Source organism: Lepidochelys kempii, chromosome 2 (assembly GCF_965140285.1).
Source record: "Lepidochelys kempii isolate rLepKem1 chromosome 2, rLepKem1.hap1, whole genome shotgun sequence".
Taxonomy (NCBI): Eukaryota; Metazoa; Chordata; order Testudines; family Cheloniidae; genus Lepidochelys; species Lepidochelys kempii.
The window spans coordinates 77,174,623-77,192,673 of record NC_136381.1 but is presented as its reverse complement, the minus strand read 5'-3'; the positions used below and the strand labels follow the sequence as shown (position 1 = coordinate 77,192,673).

Below are 18,051 nucleotides of genomic sequence, written 5' to 3'. Positions count from 1 at the left end.
GCAGCTATGCCTACAAAAGACAAAATCAGCCTACAAATGATGACAAGGTTGTATGGCATTCAGGGATAGCTAATATTTATATAATTAAACAGCAAATGCATATTGTAAATAAGAAAAACAGTATACAGGTATAAACAACGAGGAGTACTTGTGGCACCTTAGAGACTAAAATTTATTTGAGCATAAGCTTTTGTGGGCTCAAACCCACTTCATCAGATATCGTCCTTCTCCTCCTTTTGCATGTCATTTGTCATTTAGAACCCAAGTGCTAATGCAGAGATCATTACCTATGTTTGTATAGTACATATAAACTTGGCCACAGTTGTGATGGGGCGCTAGCTACTACTGTAATATTAATAATTAAAAAATGAAAGACAGATGAGCAGGGGGGAAACCACTGACACATGAGGACCTCTGTCTGCTCCCAGGTTTAATAATTCCAAGCTTGGATGAACTCTCTTGATACTGGGATATTTTCCTGCTACTTACAGCTGTTTAGAATATTTCTAGGACAGATGTGCTGTTTTATGCTAAGAAGAAGAAACTTGTTAGTTAGAATCCAATCAATATAGTATCTTTAGAGAACCACAATTCATTTTTTTCCAAGTACTTTCAGATCTAAACACATGAAAAGTGTTATAAGAGCTAAAGTATTACTAAATTGTTGTATTTCACTCCAAACATTTCAGTGGGAGATCAAATCTGTTAATTAGCTGAGGTACAACATTTTTAGATTTTTGTAACAGTTTTAACAATGTATTGTAATACAATAGCACCTAGACACATCAGAAGTCAGGCTCAGGGCTGCATTATGCTGGGCAAAATTTAAAGAGTAGGTCCTGCCACAAATAATTCTCATCCTATGCTGTCAATTTTAAAAAGTTACATTATTTTTTAAAAATTTAACATGCTATGAAAACATGTTTCAATTTTATCTGTAAAAGGTTTCTACAGGATCAGTTCTTATCAAATAAGAAATTTCCTATCCCGTCAAGCTGTGAGGTCAATGTGGGAGTAATACTGTACCAGACACTTCAACTAATGCTTATTTTTTCTAAATAAAATACACTGAAGGAGCAAACTTCCACAGAATACAGTGCCTAAAAGGAAAAAAATTAGACAACCACACAGTCTTTAGAACATTATATTTCAAAAAAGACAATGATAAAAAAGTACAAACATTTTCATGAACAAAACAAAAATAAAAATATGATAGTACATAGGAAATTGCCAGCAATTGTTTCAGTGCAGTTTTCAATAAGCTTGCCTCAGATATCTCTAAAAATAAAATCTTAAGTACATTTCCTCTTGCTGATATGCAATGTGTCCTTTTAAATTTTTATAATTGGCTTGTTTGTAATCCACTATAAGACTAATATATTATTTTAAACAGAAGAGTACAAAAATAGACCTGAAAGATCTAAGAATAAACATTTTGCATTCGTTTGTCAATATATTCTTGGTTTCAAGGAGAATATTAAATTTTATATTTTTCTCAATTTAAAATATGGCAGATGGGAAGGAAATTTAGATGAAAAATATCCGTTAGTGTACTGACTGGACTTGAGACACTGTTAGTATTTTTATAGCATTTCTACTTCTTAATTTGTAAAACCCCTTCAGAATCTTCAAAATATTTTTTTCTATGTCGTGTCCTCTGTTGAGGAACAGTCAAATTTGCTGTCTGTCAGAACCAAAAAGCCAGCATGATATTCTTTTCTGTTTTACTACAATTAAGCATATGTTACCAAAAGGAATGTGCATAGCTCTCAGCTCTGCACTTCACTTCTTTTGTTTGAAGGCACTGGTATGTTAAAGTCTGCTACAGAACAGTACTGGGTTCAGACAGAGTGTACACACATTATTTTGGTGTAATATCAATAAGAAAATGGTAGCCTTTAAAACTAAAAGGTACCTACCTGGCAAAAGTGGTTGGTAAACATCTTTCTTAATGTAAGCTGTATCAATTTGGAACATAAGAAGTTCGGGGCATGTTAAATTATATACAACTGTGACTATGTATTAAATCACAACATTTTCTCTCTCAGACAGTACATGATTAATCAACACTTTGCAAAGTTCCAGGACTTTGGCTGAAGCATATTCATGTGTATTTTTTTAAATGCACCAGGAGATATTAAAAAACCCAAATCAAACATTAATTTCACTGAATGTCTTCCACATGCATAACTGAGAAATGGACACATCAATAAAAGCATACTGGGGAAACAAGGCACAAACCTAAACTACCAAAAGATGCATCATAAGCAAAGGTGCTAAAACTGATGGCACTGAATACCAGAAAACACTTCAAAATAAAGTCAGACATTTAAAAGTTATTCCTTTTAGCAATCCTGAAGAAATGTGTTCAGCTAATGTGACATATGGATATAACACCAAATTTACTTTGAGAATATAGCTGCTTATTTAGTATACTAGTTATTGAGTTCATATCTACCCATCTGCCTCTCAAAATATTCAATATGCGGAATTACAGAAATATATCAAGTAGTAATACAAAAACTCAAGCATGCTTGTTTTAAGGGTTTGTTCAGTTGATGTTACTCTTTTGTTATTTTTTCCTGTACATTAAATAATTTCTATAGCATACTATATTGACTAGATTTAAAGATCATTCCAATACAATATGAAATATCTCGTACAGCCTGCTTTCAACTATGTCAATCAAATCAGTAATTACCACCTTTCTGCAAATTATTGGAATATCTACAAGTGTACTCACAACTTTCATTAAAGAATGGCCAGGGGCACAACTTGTTCCTGGAATGGGCATAAAAGAAAAGGTGCGAACAGCAAACAAACTGAAACACCTGCATCCCACCATCTGCTGTGGTAAATCCAGGAGGCACACAAGTGGGCAGTGAGTTTAGATTGGTGTTTCTTGTCAGCACTCTTGCAGGAACACTATATAATAAATAATTTATCAAGAGACTGTTTTTTATTCTTCAGGGGAGCAGAAGAAAGTCTTCGGTTACTAAATCACTGAATGATTGTGACAGTCAACAAAATAATCTCTTAGATCATCTTGGTCAACATTTAACTGATTTGTGTTACATTAACAGAGAAAATAAGTGGTTCAGACTACTTCCTTACATCATATTACCTATGGATGTATAAAAATATTAGGCAAAGATAGTGTTTCTGAATGGGATGCTATTAGATAGCATAACAATATAGGCAAAGCAAAAGGAAATTAAGATTTATGATGAATAAAAACAGAGAGGCTAGATATTCATGCATTTAATACCACAAAAATAGACAATTATCTGGGATCTATCCTGGTCAGTCCTGAGTACCCTCAATTTCACTGCAAGTCATAGAGTTGAGGGTGCTTAGCACTTTACAGGAAGTGCTCAGCACGTCACAGGATTAGACCCTTAATATCTATGCTGATTAATATATTATGGGGGAGATTTTCAAAAGCACTCAGCACTGGCTTAATTCTGGTCCCATTGATCCTACCATAATCAATAGAGCAGTTAGGCCAACACTGTGCTTTTAAAAATCCCACCCTATAAGGGTTAGGAATATATTTTGTTATCAATTCTTTAAAAAATTAACTTTTACATTTGTCTTCCAATGAAGACACATTTTTGGCTATTCTGATTCTTGAGGAATAAAAGTGCTGTTTACTAGGAATAAAAAAGAAGATCATACCAAACTACAATACACAGACTTGAACACACTGTTTTAGGCATAAAATCCCTGACATTGACACTAGTGGCACATGTGGAGACAAATAAAGTAAGAGTTCCTGTATATCATGATATCCAACAACCTTAAGATTTTTCTAAAATGTACATGCAATATGCATAAACTATGATTTAGATGGCAAGCAGGGAATCATAGGATTTTACTAGTAATAAGTAAAATTAAAAGCTTTCTTCCTAGCAAGCTTACATGTTAAATTAATTCTTCTATACAGATATGCAGCAGGCCTAAAGCTCAAAACTCGTATAACAGTTTACAGTCATAGCTGGCCATCCATTATTGATAGTTCCATCATTTCATACAAGGTATAAACTTTGTTTAAACACAAATATTTACATTTGTTCTTTCATGCTACTGAACACAGAATGAAAACAGTAATATAACTAAATACATACTGAAGCATAATTTACCATATTTAAAAAGCTATTTGAGCACATTAATTTACATCACATATTTACAAAATGCATTTTAAAAAGGAAACAAAAAGCATTCATTTAAGTTATGGTTTTTAACTATAAAAATTGCCTGGGAGAAAAGGCCTCTCTCTTGGCTTCCAAACAAGCTACAGATCTGTTTTCTGCAGTATATATAGTGGAGTTGCTTAAGATAGAGAATATGGTGAAACAAGGCTTGAATATTTAGTAGTCCCATGCTGTAAACATTGAGTAGTAGCTGCTGGCATTTCTTTTCAGAATAGAATGCATGGTAACATATGCAGTCATTTTTCTTCTCTTCCCAAATATCCTTCATCTAATAGTCAAAAAGACCCAATTTAAGGTCTTTTAACGTCTTTAATTTGTATTTTCCAGTGTTACAAGTTTGAAATCCAGGACTGTAGCTTGCCACTCCACTTCCATCAATAGTCTCTAACAGGAGCTAGCTCTGGTATGAGGTTTACAGTTATATTTTTATAAAATCTACTGATGAGTATTTTAGGAGCATATATTAAATTGTTCAACCCATCAACGTACTGACGCTCTCTGGAATACCTCAGGAGTTTATACCTGTAGGGTAAGGAGAGAAGGAACAAGGAAAAAGGTTTGTAAAGAAACATGTTAAATTGGTATCAACTGTGTTATTGTAATTAACGACGGGTCATCATTTATTTTGAAACCCCTATTTTACAAAAAACACTCTGGGAGCACTTTGTTTATACTAATTACAAACATCAGCTTTAAATGCATGATTTTTTGCAGTTTTATAAATTAGATGGACATTCAAGTACTGTTCATATTCCTGGACAAACTACACTGAGATTAACTGAACAGCCAACATAGGATTGTGATTAATGCATATTAGCGTTTGTGGTCCCAAATTAGGAATGTCTACATTGCAACTAGACACCCACAGCTGGCCCATGCAGCCAACTTTGGTGGGGCTCAGGCTCTGGAGCTGTTTAATAGTGGTGTAGACTTTCCAGCCTGGGCTGCAGCCTGAGCTTTGGGACTCTCTCATCTTGCAGAGTTCTAGAGCCAAATCGTAGACGTCTAAACTGCGATTTAACAGCCTAGCAGCCTGAGCCCCGTAAGCCTGAATCAGCTGGCTTGACTCAGCCACAGGTTTTTAATTGCAGTGTAGACATACCCTCAGCTCCCCAGGCAGTGCTGCCTCACTATGAAGCCTGGCCAAGTCAGTAGTGCCACAGGGAGCCTTTTAAACACCGATGCTCTAACTAGCATACAGCCACCACATAACTTCAAAGGAGCAGTGACAAGAAGTGCCAACTAACCGACCAAAGACAACTCTTGATACATGAGTTCAGTTTCTCTCATGACATTGACTCAATAAAACGAACACAATCATAACATGAAATTAGTTTTAGAGAGAGTGATTGCTTGGATTATTTAATGCCACAAGAGCCCCAACTAATAGTGACATGGGCTGTTTACTTAGATTTATGTACGGTCTGTAATCAATCATTATTCTAATTTAATTACAACCTAGTATCTTGAAGTGTTTCTTATGCACAAAATGTCAATGATTTTTAATAATATGAAATACTTGGAGAGTGTTATTTCATTGTTCAGATTATTAGGGATGATAAGAGTTGACATAGTGCGCTTAATTTCTTAAATAACCCATTTTAAATTAATTTTAACTCACTATTCAGCACATGTATTTGTACATTCTCCTAAAAATAATTCAGTACTGAAAGTATAGAAATGTTGGTAAGGATACACAGTATTTTTCATACATAAGAGGCGGGAAATCAATCACTGTTTTATGTGCAAAAACCTCAGCTCAACCTTAACTATGGAGCCATAATTAGTGTTTCCATAATAAATCATGGAAAGCTCTTTATGTATATACTCTCCAGAAGTTCAAAAACCACATCTCTTGTACTTCCACCGATACAAATATGTTCATGTTACTGATCACTGAGAGACACTGTCAATTTAATCAGGCTTTTGCCAGCAATTTTTTAAGCTATTATAAGAAAGATATCAGACTGCGATAGCAAAAAGGTTAGGGGAGAATATTTTCTTTTCAGTTTACTTTCTTTGTTCACTGTACTTTGTGAAGTTAGCTTTGTTGTTTTCCTTACGTGGTCAATATCCCCTGTTGTGTGAGTACCACACATTAACAGTGGGTTGGTGGGGAGAAGGGGGGACAAAAACTAAAAACTAAAAACAAAAAACAAATAAAAGCAGGAAAATGTTATTGTAAAACCACAGAAATCAGCAAGAGCTCACACAGTAGCTATCTCACCTGAGTTTAGCCATTTTAAATAAACTAGATTTGAAGTTTATATGTCCCTTGAAAAATGGAATGTATCAAAATAAGTCCGGATAGCATCTTACAAAAGGCTCACAGATGTTTATTAATAGTTCTGTGTGTGAGTGTGTGTGTGTGAGTGAGAGAATACGCTCCAGATAAAATCTTCTGTATTCCTTAGGTTTTAATGTTTGAACACACTGCCCTTTTTCTTACCGTCCTAAAAATTGGACTTCACCTCTGTGATGATGAGGAATGGACTTGTACTTCCCTAGGTCTCCCTCCGGTCTTGTTACATTGTATCCAGCATAATGAACCCTACAGTACAATAGTTAAAGATAAGTGTATGAACAAAAATGAATTTATAAAAAAAATTTAGTGACTTGAGCAAAAGTGAAAAAAATTGCATTAGTGTTCAGATTTTAAGCCAACTCTTCCATTTGCTAACAACTTTTCCACTAAAAGATATGACCTTTGCTTTACTGTTTTTAATTTTTAATTTAAACAAACAGTGCAATATATACAGCGACAAATAGCAACCAGGCCCCCGTCCCAAGCAAAGTAAGAGATGACAGAGTGGGAGCATATGGAAGTGATGAGGGCTATAAGAGTAGAAACATGGGATATACTTTTGTTACATAAGACTGATCCTTTTAGAACTACATACAGGTGAGTCGCATCATACGCACATTTAACTTATGCAAATTCAACTATACACGCTCAGCAAAAAAAATAAAATAAAAACAACAAGATACCTGTAAACAGTCCGGGCGATCCCGCCCACCATTCCACTCAATGAGTGTATGCCCTGGAGTGAGCGTGAGATGGGAGACGTGAATCTGCTATTCCCTGAGTCAGTCTCAGTTCCCATGTGCCTCTCATAGTGTGAGCATCTTGCCGCGCTGAGTGTGATTCTAGTGTTTAAAGATACTGTACGTATTTTTCGTACAACATGGCCCCTAAACACAAGCCAACTACTTCATCTGGTGCTCAACCAAAGAAACAGCGATCTGTTCCAACGCTGAGGAAAAACTGGCTGTGTTGGACTTATTGAGAGACGGTATGTCGGTCTCCAATGTGGCGCATAAATATGGCCGCAACGAATCTAGTATCCGTGCCATCAAGATTCGAGAGAGAGAAATTCGTCAAGCCGTGGCATCAAGTGCTCCAATAACTGTTAAGGTGACAAGCCAGGTGCATGATAAGACTTTAGTGAAGACTGAAAAGGCATTAAACTTATGGCTGGAAGACATGAACCATAAACGTGTGCCTATCGATGGCAACAGGTTGCAAGAAAAGGCTCTTAGCCTCTATGCACTGTTCAAACCTCCCACCGAAGAGGGACAGCCTTCTGATGAGAAGGAATTCAAAGCCAGCCAAAGGTTGGCTTAACAGTTTTAGGAACCGCTTCAACCTCAAAAATGTGCAGCCTACTGATGAAGCTGAATCTGCCAATGAAGAGGCAGCAAAAGCCTACCCCAAACAATAAAAGAAAATAGAAGAAAAGGGCTATCTTCCAGAACAAGTTTTTAATGCTGACGAGACTGGGCTCTTCTGGAAAAAAATGCCCAACCGTACTTACACTTCAAAATCAAAAAGACAAGCCCAATTTGCTGAAGTGTTCCAAGCAGCGAAACACCTGAATGATTTAATTTCTGAATACGATCCCTCTATGGAACGAAGCCTCAAAATCACACGTAGTATTACGGACGATCTGAGACTGTATCAAGAAATGTTTGAGCAGCTCAAGAGACAACAGCCACAGTTGCCGATCACCATGTTTTTCAAGGAAAAACCACCAGTAGCAGATGAGCCTACGCAATCAACTTCTCAAGCTGAACCAGAGCCAACCACTTTGTCTACGACTCGCTCTCCGTCACCCAAGCTCTCCATCACCTCTGTCTCCTGGATCGACATCAAGCCCTGACAACCCCCTGTAATCACCCCCTGTAATTAAAAATACAACACTGTAAAATTATATTTTGCATATGTACTCATTATATACTGTACATTACTGTATACATTATAAATATTACTGTACAGGTTGTATACACAACCATGTACAGTATACTGTACTTTATGGGCGATTTAATGGATTTTCAAGGGTAATTTTGACTATATGTGATTTTAGCCTTACGTGCTGACTTTAGAACCTAACCCCCACGTAAGATGCGACTCCACCGTACCTGTTAGTTTACATATAATTTAATCATAAAAATTAACAAATTAACAAAAGTAACTTTTTACAAGTTTGTTTACTGTGAGCATTTAATGGAGTTTTTATATTGTCAATTTCACTGTTCTTCTGATGGTCAACTACAACTCTGTGTCATAGGATAGCATGATGCCACTCATACACTGCTCTTGGACATGGAAGCAACTTATGTGCAAGCTTTTCCCCAGACACTGCAAGAAGGTTTTTAGTAACAGCAGCAGCAGCAAAGTGGGGGGGGGGGGGGGGGGAAAGCACATGCACAGAAAAAAAGGGGAGAGAAGCACAAATATGCTTGGTGTTATTCCTATTGTAACATTCATGCCTAATAGGGAGACATCACTTTAAGAGACCTGGGAGGCAGGGATGGAAGGAAGGAAGGGTGTCTGGGTCATTGTTGCTACGCAGATGTACAATCAGCATTCATGTCCAGAACTTTCTGGAACTTGGTGTGATAGTTTTGGGCATACCTAATAGGCTTCCTGTAGGTGGACTAAAACTCCACTGAGTCAGGGCAAGTAGTCAAGGCAGCTATGTGGTGGCTGGAAGAAGCTCAGCCACAGGAACAGAAAGCAAGCTGTTTTCCCCTAACTCTGAAGCATTTTGCAGCAGGTTGGTGATATAGTTAACTTTCCAACAGGGAAGCACCAGCAGTGTTAGTTATAGGAGAAATTTGGAAGGAAAACTATTTTTTTAATTGTAAACCTTGAATGTTATTTTAGTCAAATTGTCTTAACTCGCATGGTTCACAAACTCTTTCCTCATTTAAATGTGTTGACAGGGAAAGAGTCATATATATTTTCCTATTGCAGTGCTTTTGACTCATGAGACTATATGGCGCGTATAGTTGATGAACAAGGACTGTAAATGAGACTCAAGTGAACTCAACCTAAGCTTTTGGACCTCTCAGGTACATCTCACTGTCTTTCTGTGGGGCTAACCTTTCAGATTTAAATTTTTGTATATATATATTTATGTATAACTATGAAGATAATGCATGTGGATTATGAAGTAATCGTGTCATTTAGTAGAAATTAAGAAATTTCTTTATCATTATATTTTTTTATAAAGTTGATACTAAAGAATTAAGCTAATTTCTCCTCTTCTTTTTGGACTTGATTGTGTGGGGGAGAGGTTGACCCTGTGCAAATCCTGCCGAAAATCCTCAAGGATTGAATGAATTCTGGGTCTCCATATGCTTTTCTATAGAAGTTGTGCTGAAGCACTAGGAAAGGGGCAATACATTCTAGCCCACCCAAAGGTTACACTACTAGACCCACCCAAAAGAGTCTTTTAAACATCAACAAACCAAGCAGAAAACCCTTCATATATATTTCTTTAAAATTTCAGAACATATTATTTAAGGGGAGCTATATCAGAAACATGATTTTGAAATTTGAACACTTCAAAAAAAAATCTAATTAGCATTGTTCCATTTAATTACAGTTCTTTTTTAAAATAGCTAATGTCGTAATCTGGCTCCCCCCAGCACACATTGTACATCCACCTCGGGGGAGATATTCAAAGGTAGAAAGTGCAAGTCGGTACACAAATTCCATTGAAAGTCAATGGGAGTTGGGCACTTTAGGCACTTCTGAAAGTCTGCCCCCTGGCGTTTAAGCTTTTCAGGGCAGAGACTATGTCTTTCTTTATAACGCACACGGTCAGTGCAATAATAATGAATACACACCTTTTAATTTAATACAACAAAAAACACATTATAAAGAGTCAAACACCTGCTAACTCAAATAAGCCTCTGCAAACTTTTCTTAACTTAGATATTTTAACAGTGAAAAAATTTGAACATCACTGTTCAGAAGCTCATGTCTTATACAATGTACTATGAACACTCACCTATTCCAAAGGTCGTCATCTTCTCCTCCCCATCCCCAGAAAGCATTTGGAAATCCATTGATCTTTTTGAATTGTTCCACTGTCAGTCCACTTACACCACCAAAGAACTCATTGTATGGAAGACTGAAAATGAAAGCAAGTAAATTTTATTCTACTGATTGAATTTAAGGAAGTAAAAATCCTGTTTGAACAACTGCTTCCATATCTTGCAGGAAAAAAAAAATCTAGTGTATGCGTAGATGTTCAATATACCTATCAGGAAAAATGCTTTACAAATCTTTTTTAATGAAAGTTGGTATTAGCAAAGAATGTGGAAACTAAATATTTGTAATAAGGGCTTTCATTTGTGGAACAGACAACAGCAGGAAAGTATCCCATGAAACAGCAGCTTAACCCAGGCTTCAGGTAGCTGGTTTTAGGAAAAAAGACCAACTTACAGCTGAAGGGACTGTAAAACACAGCTTTCAAAATATGATATTTTGATACTATTGAGTTGAAAAAGTTCTCTTCACCTGAGTCAGCAGTAAAAGCTGATAGGTCAGTAATATTTCCAGTCCATTAATGTATTCTACAAAACATGTAAAACTGAAAAAAAAAAAATCAAGCAGTTTAACACCTTATATTAGCCCAGAGGTGGGAAAACTACGGCCTGCGAGACCCTCCTGCCCTGCCCCTGAGCTCCTGGACCAGGAGGCTCACCCCTGACCCCGCCCACGCTGTTCCCTCTCCCGCGCAGCCTCAGCACGCCGCACCGCCGGCACAGCGCTCTGGGCGGCCGGACAGTGCAGTTGCAGAGCCACGGCCTGACCCGGTGCTCTGGGCAGCACAGCTGTAGCGCCACCAGCCACCGGTGCTCCAGGCAGCGTGGTAAGGGCGCAGAGGGGGTTGGATAGAGGGCAGGGGGCGAGGGTGTGTATAAGGGGAGGGACATCAGAGGGCGGGGAAAGGGGGGTTGCATGGGACAGGGGTCCCGGGGGAGCAGTCAGGAAGGAGAGGGGGAGTTGGATGGGGCGGTGGGGGGGAGTCAAGGGACAGGGAGAAGGGGTGGTTGGATGGGGCAGAGGTCCCGGGGGGGCAAGTCAGGAATGAGTGCGGGGGGTTGGATGGGGCAGCAGGGGGCAGTCAGGGGTGGGGAGTCCGGGGGTGGTCAGGGGACATGGAGCAGGGGGTGGCAGTCAGAGGACAGGGGGGGTCGGATGGGGCAGGAGTCCAGGGGGAGCCAGCAGGGGGTGAGAAGCGGGGTGGGGGCATCGGATAGGAGGTGGGGGCCAGGCCATGCTTGGCTGTTTGGGGAGACACAGCCTCCCCTAACTGGCCCTCCATATAATTTTGGAAAACCGATGTGGCCGGCAGGCCAAAAAGTTTTCCTGACCCTGTATTAGCCTATTCTGGAGTATTTTTAAAAGTAATGGAAATTCCTCCCTTGTTTCAGTTTTTGGAGAGCACAGCTAATCATGTTCAAGATTATTTTATTCCTTTTTGCACCAAGAGACTATTTTTCTTGACAATAAATGCATGCTGACTACCATTACACAAGTGTTAAGTAATAAGCAGCTGCCCAACCTAGGGCTACATAGCTAAAATTACTACTGTCAGTCACTCTTTAAATTTTAGGAATTGTAATTTCCTGATTCCAAATACTGTATGTACAGTGAAAGATCATTAGCATGGATGTTCCCTTTAGCCGCTGCCTCCTACAGTTACTGGACCAGACAGATCATCCCACCTCCCACAAGCTATCACAGAGGGAGGAAACTTCTGAGGATCCTTTCAGAAATGTCTGACAATTTCATCCCAACCAGAATAGCTGGGTTTGCTCCCCAAGTGGCTTCTCCAAACATGGATCCCTAAGGAGATGAGGATCATCTGCAAGGAGGCCTGGCACCTCTGCACAGGACTCCACTGGTATTGTGCTAACAAGGCTTCCTTCTACCCATAGCTGCCTCTGGATGCTGTGGGAGAGGGAGCTGCTTGATGGAGAAGATAATACAGCCCTACTTTTATTATAGATAATGTGGAGCAAAGAATGGACAATAAGTGGAAAATTATTATCCCCACTTACCAATGAGCAAACAGACAAAAAAGTAAAATGGACTCAAACTCCTGACTCTCAATCTCTACAGTACTAATTTTGGATTGTTCTACCTCTCACGTACTAAATTAATTGTTCTCAGTGGATCACTGATGTTCTGAAAAGCCATAACACAGTGACATTTTCTGTAGCACAGGTCCAGGATTTTCAAGGTTTTCAATGGCTTTTTGACAAACTGAACTCCAAACACAGCAAGTACACACACACACACAGGTATGGAGAAACAAATTACAAAAGTTATCTGGAGCAACTGGATCAGTGAGAGCTGCAGACAAGTGGAAATTTAGAATTAATAATGTAAAGGAAAAACATTACCAATATAAAATTGCAGGTTGAATGTTCACTATGGCTAAGGTTTTTCACAAACTTTATGTGCACATTCACAAGACATTTCTGCATCTTTTAAGACAGGAAAGGTGAACTGCATTACTTACATATACATGTATTTGTCCAGCTTTGCTGCAAAATGACGTGGCATCTCTCCACATCCATAATAATTTCGGTCATTTTCAGGTAAATGATCAACATCATGAAAAATTACACAGTCCCAGGCAACATCCTTCATAGCCTCTTTGAAGCCAACATTAAAGAGCATTGCACGGTTAAAAGGTTGTGTACCACTCTTTATGTGGAAACAAAGGAGAAACTGAATGAGGCAAGAGCAAGTAGACACTACTTTCATATTCAGGAAATGTACCAACCCCCCTCGTATTAGAAAGAAAAACGTGTGTTGATACCAAGGCTTGTTGTTCTTCCATTTAATCACAGCAGCTGCAAGAGTAGCAGTATTTCACCAACTCCATTTTTGTGCAATTAAAGAAAAATCTTCCCTCTAGAATTCCTGCCCTTGAAGAGCAAGAACTTAAAACTTCTATTTAGTTTATGTTTAGTAACATTGCACCATATTAATCATAAGCACCAATACTATAAGGAGCACTGATACTTGTCTTCAAGTACAAGTTGCAGTTAAGTTTTATGCCAAAGCATAAATGCAATACCGAATCACTAATGCAATACCAAAGTTGCAAACAGTGTTTAACTACTCAAAAATGTATCTTGTTAAAACAAAGCACATGGTATTTATGAATTTCAACTAGTATGAAAAAGTTACTATTTTGCTATATTTACAGTAAGTTAACCTTGTGATAGGACATATGTCCACAGCCTGATAAAATTTTATTAAAAACCTTTTTAAAATTTTCAACATTTAATCCCATTAAATCAAAAATGGAATTTGAAGAGCAGCTCCCTGAAGACGGAACAAAATTAGTTTACAAGACTTTTTAGTATCAGAAAATCATCATGTAATTAGATCTTTTTAAGAGGACCCATTTCCTCACTCTCCCTTATTCTTTTTCCATTAAAGACTGAATGTAAGTTTGTGAAAGATGCAGAATTCACTGTCCTGGAAACCTAAATCATGTAATTAATGTATAGATCAGCTATGAATATAATACTGCCAACAGCAGAGCAAATGCCTCACAAAATGTGACATAACCCTGTTCCTTCACCAATGTGACATAACCCTGTTTTGAAGGGATAGCATCTTCAGGGGGTCAGTCATTCTTCAAATCAATTGAGGTCTATGCATTTCTGATTAGACTACCTGTCAGGGTACTAGCTGGTACCATTTGTAATGTGATCACCTATTCAGTAAGAACTACATAGAGTTCACCAACTCATTTAATGACAGCCAAATGGACAGCCTTCATATGATAACCACTTTTGGTAACTATAGATTTGGGTTAGATAAGAATATGCAATCTAGAGGTGTAAATCTGTGTAGCCCTTTATTAGTCCCTGCCCTCAAATCCCTTTGAAAATATCAATTTTTAATTTTTATAGCCACAAAGATAATGATTTTGCACTACAAGCCTTAACTTTGTATACAATAGATTCAATGAGGTTGATGTTAACAGCTATAAAAATATTGCTCTACATATTAAGAGACATAAGATATCACTGATCACCAATAAATCTGAGAAAAGAGTTGAGGGTTTTTTGTTTGTTTTTTACTTAATGGATTAGAATGTAACTGCTTAACTGTTTAGTTTCAGAAGTTGAGATTTCCTGATTCACAGAATATTCAATAGCAGACCCCAATCAATGAGGAAGTTCCAAGGAGTTAATTTTGATATACTATTCTAATTAAAGACTCACCTGTTCAACAACATAAAAGGCAAATTCCAACCGTTGCTTCTGTAACATAGGTATGAGGTGCCGGAAAAAAATTGGAAGATGTTCATGGCGATTGCGAAAAGGAATGAGGATTGCCACCTGCAAAATAAATCAGATTATAGAGTAAAATGTTGAGATGATATGAATATTTTAAAATCATAATGGGTTAAATTAAAACTGTTGTTATGGATTTTTCAGTGTTTTAGCCTTAATGTTGAATTGGTGAACTTTTCTACAACTTTTCATGCTCCCCTGGAAAGCAGCTAAGCAAGACAGTACTTTTTACATACAAAACTACGATGTATTTTTCTAGTGAATGAGTCTACAAGTGAATTTAAGGGGTAAGGCTGATGTCCAATCACAGTTTATTGTAAGCAATTTATTGAACCAAAGGACTGAACATACTTAGAAGAATAACCACTGACAAAGGCAATACCTTTTTGACTACATCTTTTGTTCTCATGAGAAATGTTCCCATCATGTGAATACACACAGATTAGAACACTGAAATAATGAATTCATGTTTACATATTGGGGTGGCCAAACTGGATCACGAGCCACATGTGGCTCTTTTACCATCAAAGTGCACCTCGCAGAGCCCCCCATGCACCCTCCCATTCTCCACTATCAGACATGGGGGGGCTCGGGACCTCTGCCTTGCAGCGGGGTGGTGTGGTAGGGGCTTCTGTTCAGTGGGGAGAGGGGTCTTGGGGCTTCAGCCCTGCGGGGCACCCCGAGAGGTGTGCCCCTGCTCTTGGGGCTTCAGCAGGAGCAGGGCTGAAGCCCCGAGCCCCAGCAGGTGTGCCCTGGCTCTCGAACTTCTGAAGATTCGTATGCAGCTCAGAAGGCCAGTAAGTTTGGCCACCCCATATATATTAAAATGCCTAAACAAATACCAAAAGTGTCCTTAACTTCTACATAGATGTGTTTTCAAGTACTGAAATTTTGTGAAGGTTCATGACAATATTTAAACTACCCTTCTTGGATCAAATGACCAGCACAAAGATTTAAATTTCTAAGAGAATAGATACTTGTAGTTTTCAAATATTCTTATAAGCAGGAAAACAATTAGTGGAAAGGAAGTCAGTAAGGAACTTTGTCTCACCTTCCATCGTGGTTTACAGTCTTTTGGTTTCCAATGACCACCTGGCTCAATGTCTAAATCCTTTGAAAATACTTCCTGAATTTCATCAAAACTAATTTCACTCATGTTGACACTGATAAGGCCTCCTAATGTAGTGAGAAATATGAAAAATGTTTATTCATTTTAATTCGGATGTATAGGTCTAACAGTGCTTTTAATTTGCTCCACCAGAGACACTGTACAGAAGTAATCCAAGAAATGGTTATTTTGATTACCTATTGGTAAAAAAAAGTCCTAGTTCTGACTCATTTCTTCCAGAATATTTAGTGTATATAGGAATGGATTTTAGTTTTTTTCCAAAGAAATTACAGTAAAAACATATTCTTCTTTAAAAGCCTGTAAAAAAATTCTGTAATTTTGTTTTTATAGAACATTCTACAATAGATAAAGTACAGCTAAAACTTCTAATCAGTATTGATACATTTTACCCAAATTTTGCAACAAGACATTTAGTAGACAAAGTAAACTTACCATAAGTGTGTCTTCTCCTAATAAAGAATCACCTTCTCTAGAAGTCACAGTAGTTAGTTAACTGTGCCCACACTACCAGAGACAAAGGCACTAATCTGATCCTGAAATTCCAGGTACCTTCACAGCTCCTCTTACATAGAAATGGAGAAGTACACAACATCTCCATTCTCTAAACTTCTGAAGTTTTAAACCTAAATAATTACAAACATATAAAAGTAAATACTACCTTGGGGGAAAATATATAGACTCTTCCCGGTTACAAGAAGACATTTACAGTAAACTGATTTGGTCTAATCCCCCCATACATTCATAAACCTCTAGTCTGGATCACCATAACTGATGAAAAGTAATAAGAAGCCCACCCAGAAAAGAGGGAGAAAGATTAGAATGAAGTGAGACAAATTAAGGAACAGTAGCAGACTAAGAAACAAAATGTAAAACAATCTGACGAAGCTGTGTTGTTTCACAACATCTAAGTTGTGTCACTTCTCTGTCAGATGTTGCCGCTTCAGACAGAATGAAGGATGACTTTTCCCAGGAAGAAAAGACTTTAGAGTTCTCAGCACCACCCTGTCATTATGAAACACACAACAAGACTCTTGCATTGATAACACTGCCAGCTCTGATACCTGTCTAGTTGGTGTGATAATGACCAGAAAAACAGATTTTTATGGACAGGAAGAAAGCAGTCACTGAAGTAAGGTGCTCAAAGGAATGATCTGTTAAGCCTTCAAAACCAGTGGTAGATCCCATTTTGGGAAAATTGGCCTGATTGTTGGCCTGGCCAGCCTGACAACCCTGAGGAATCTGAAGATCGAGGTGTTCTCTGCTAAGGATCCCACAGACCCCATGAAAAGGACACAGGTAAGAACAGAAACCTAAACTTGACATGCTGTGGTGCTGGACTAAAGGCCCCTATCTACACCTTTCTGGAATAAGACCAAAATGACTGGAATCCCCAGATTCCTGGAATCCATACTGTTGTCTTGGCATCAGACACTGAACCTGGACAAGATGGAAGTGTATGTGTTTAGAGTTAAGGCTCTCCTGAATGCTATCAAGGTCTTGAGAACTTTGGAAGATACATCTAAGATTGTTAAGGCTTCCCTTTCATTAGCCAGGCTGTCAGCTGAAGCCAGACTGGATCTGAATTAAGAAATGGGCCTTGGGATATGATAACCAGACTCCCTTGGGAGAAGATAACTATAGTGGAGATTCAACTATCAGGTCTTATCAGGTTGGTCAATAGCGAGTTATCAAAATGACTTTCACCTGCTCCCTTTTTATTTTCTGACTCACTTTCCCCAGGAGGGGAAAAGGTGGTCGTGCATAAAGTAGGCCCTCTGGCTATCTGTGCAAAACGGCTTCCATTCTCAGGGATTCGGGACCTGTCTCCCTGGTGTAGTACCTCAGCCTCTTTGTGTTTCTGCAGCTCACAAACAAAGCGGCTGAAGGAAGACTGAACATCCTCAAGATCAGTCCAAAGAGCTCTTCATACAGGCATCACTTAGAATCATAGAATATCAGGGTTGGAAGGGACCTCAGGAGGTCATCTAGTCCAACCCCCTGCTCAAAGCAAGACCAATCCCCAACTAAATCATCCCAGCCAGGGCTTTGTCAAGCCTGACCTTAAAAACTTCTAAGGAAGGAGAT

The 18,051-nt window shown here is 38.3% G+C and overlaps 1 protein-coding gene across 4 annotated transcripts in view; it reads right to left on the bottom strand.

The window, feature by feature from the left end:
- Nucleotides 1–1,133: 1,133 nt before the first annotated feature.
- Nucleotides 1,134–18,051, bottom strand: part of B4GALT6 (beta-1,4-galactosyltransferase 6) — a 51,501-nt gene continuing 34,583 nt past the window's right edge. For 2 of the 4 annotated variants that reach the window (XM_073331323.2, XM_073331325.2), the window contains exons 4-9: nt 15,889–16,013; nt 14,766–14,882; nt 13,040–13,227; nt 10,514–10,636; nt 6,664–6,765; nt 1,134–4,736 (exon numbers count right to left, since the gene is read on the bottom strand). In XM_073331323.2, the coding sequence (XP_073187424.1) occupies nt 4,589–4,736; nt 6,664–6,765; nt 10,514–10,636; nt 13,040–13,227; nt 14,766–14,882; nt 15,889–16,013 (803 nt within the window). In that variant the 3' untranslated portion in view covers nt 1,134–4,588. Of the gene's footprint in view, nt 4,737–6,663; nt 6,766–10,513; nt 10,637–13,039; nt 13,228–14,765; nt 14,883–15,888; nt 16,014–16,398; nt 16,487–18,051 lie in introns of those variants that run through there. The other 2 variants (XM_073331326.1, XM_073331324.2) reach the window with 2 other exon arrangements.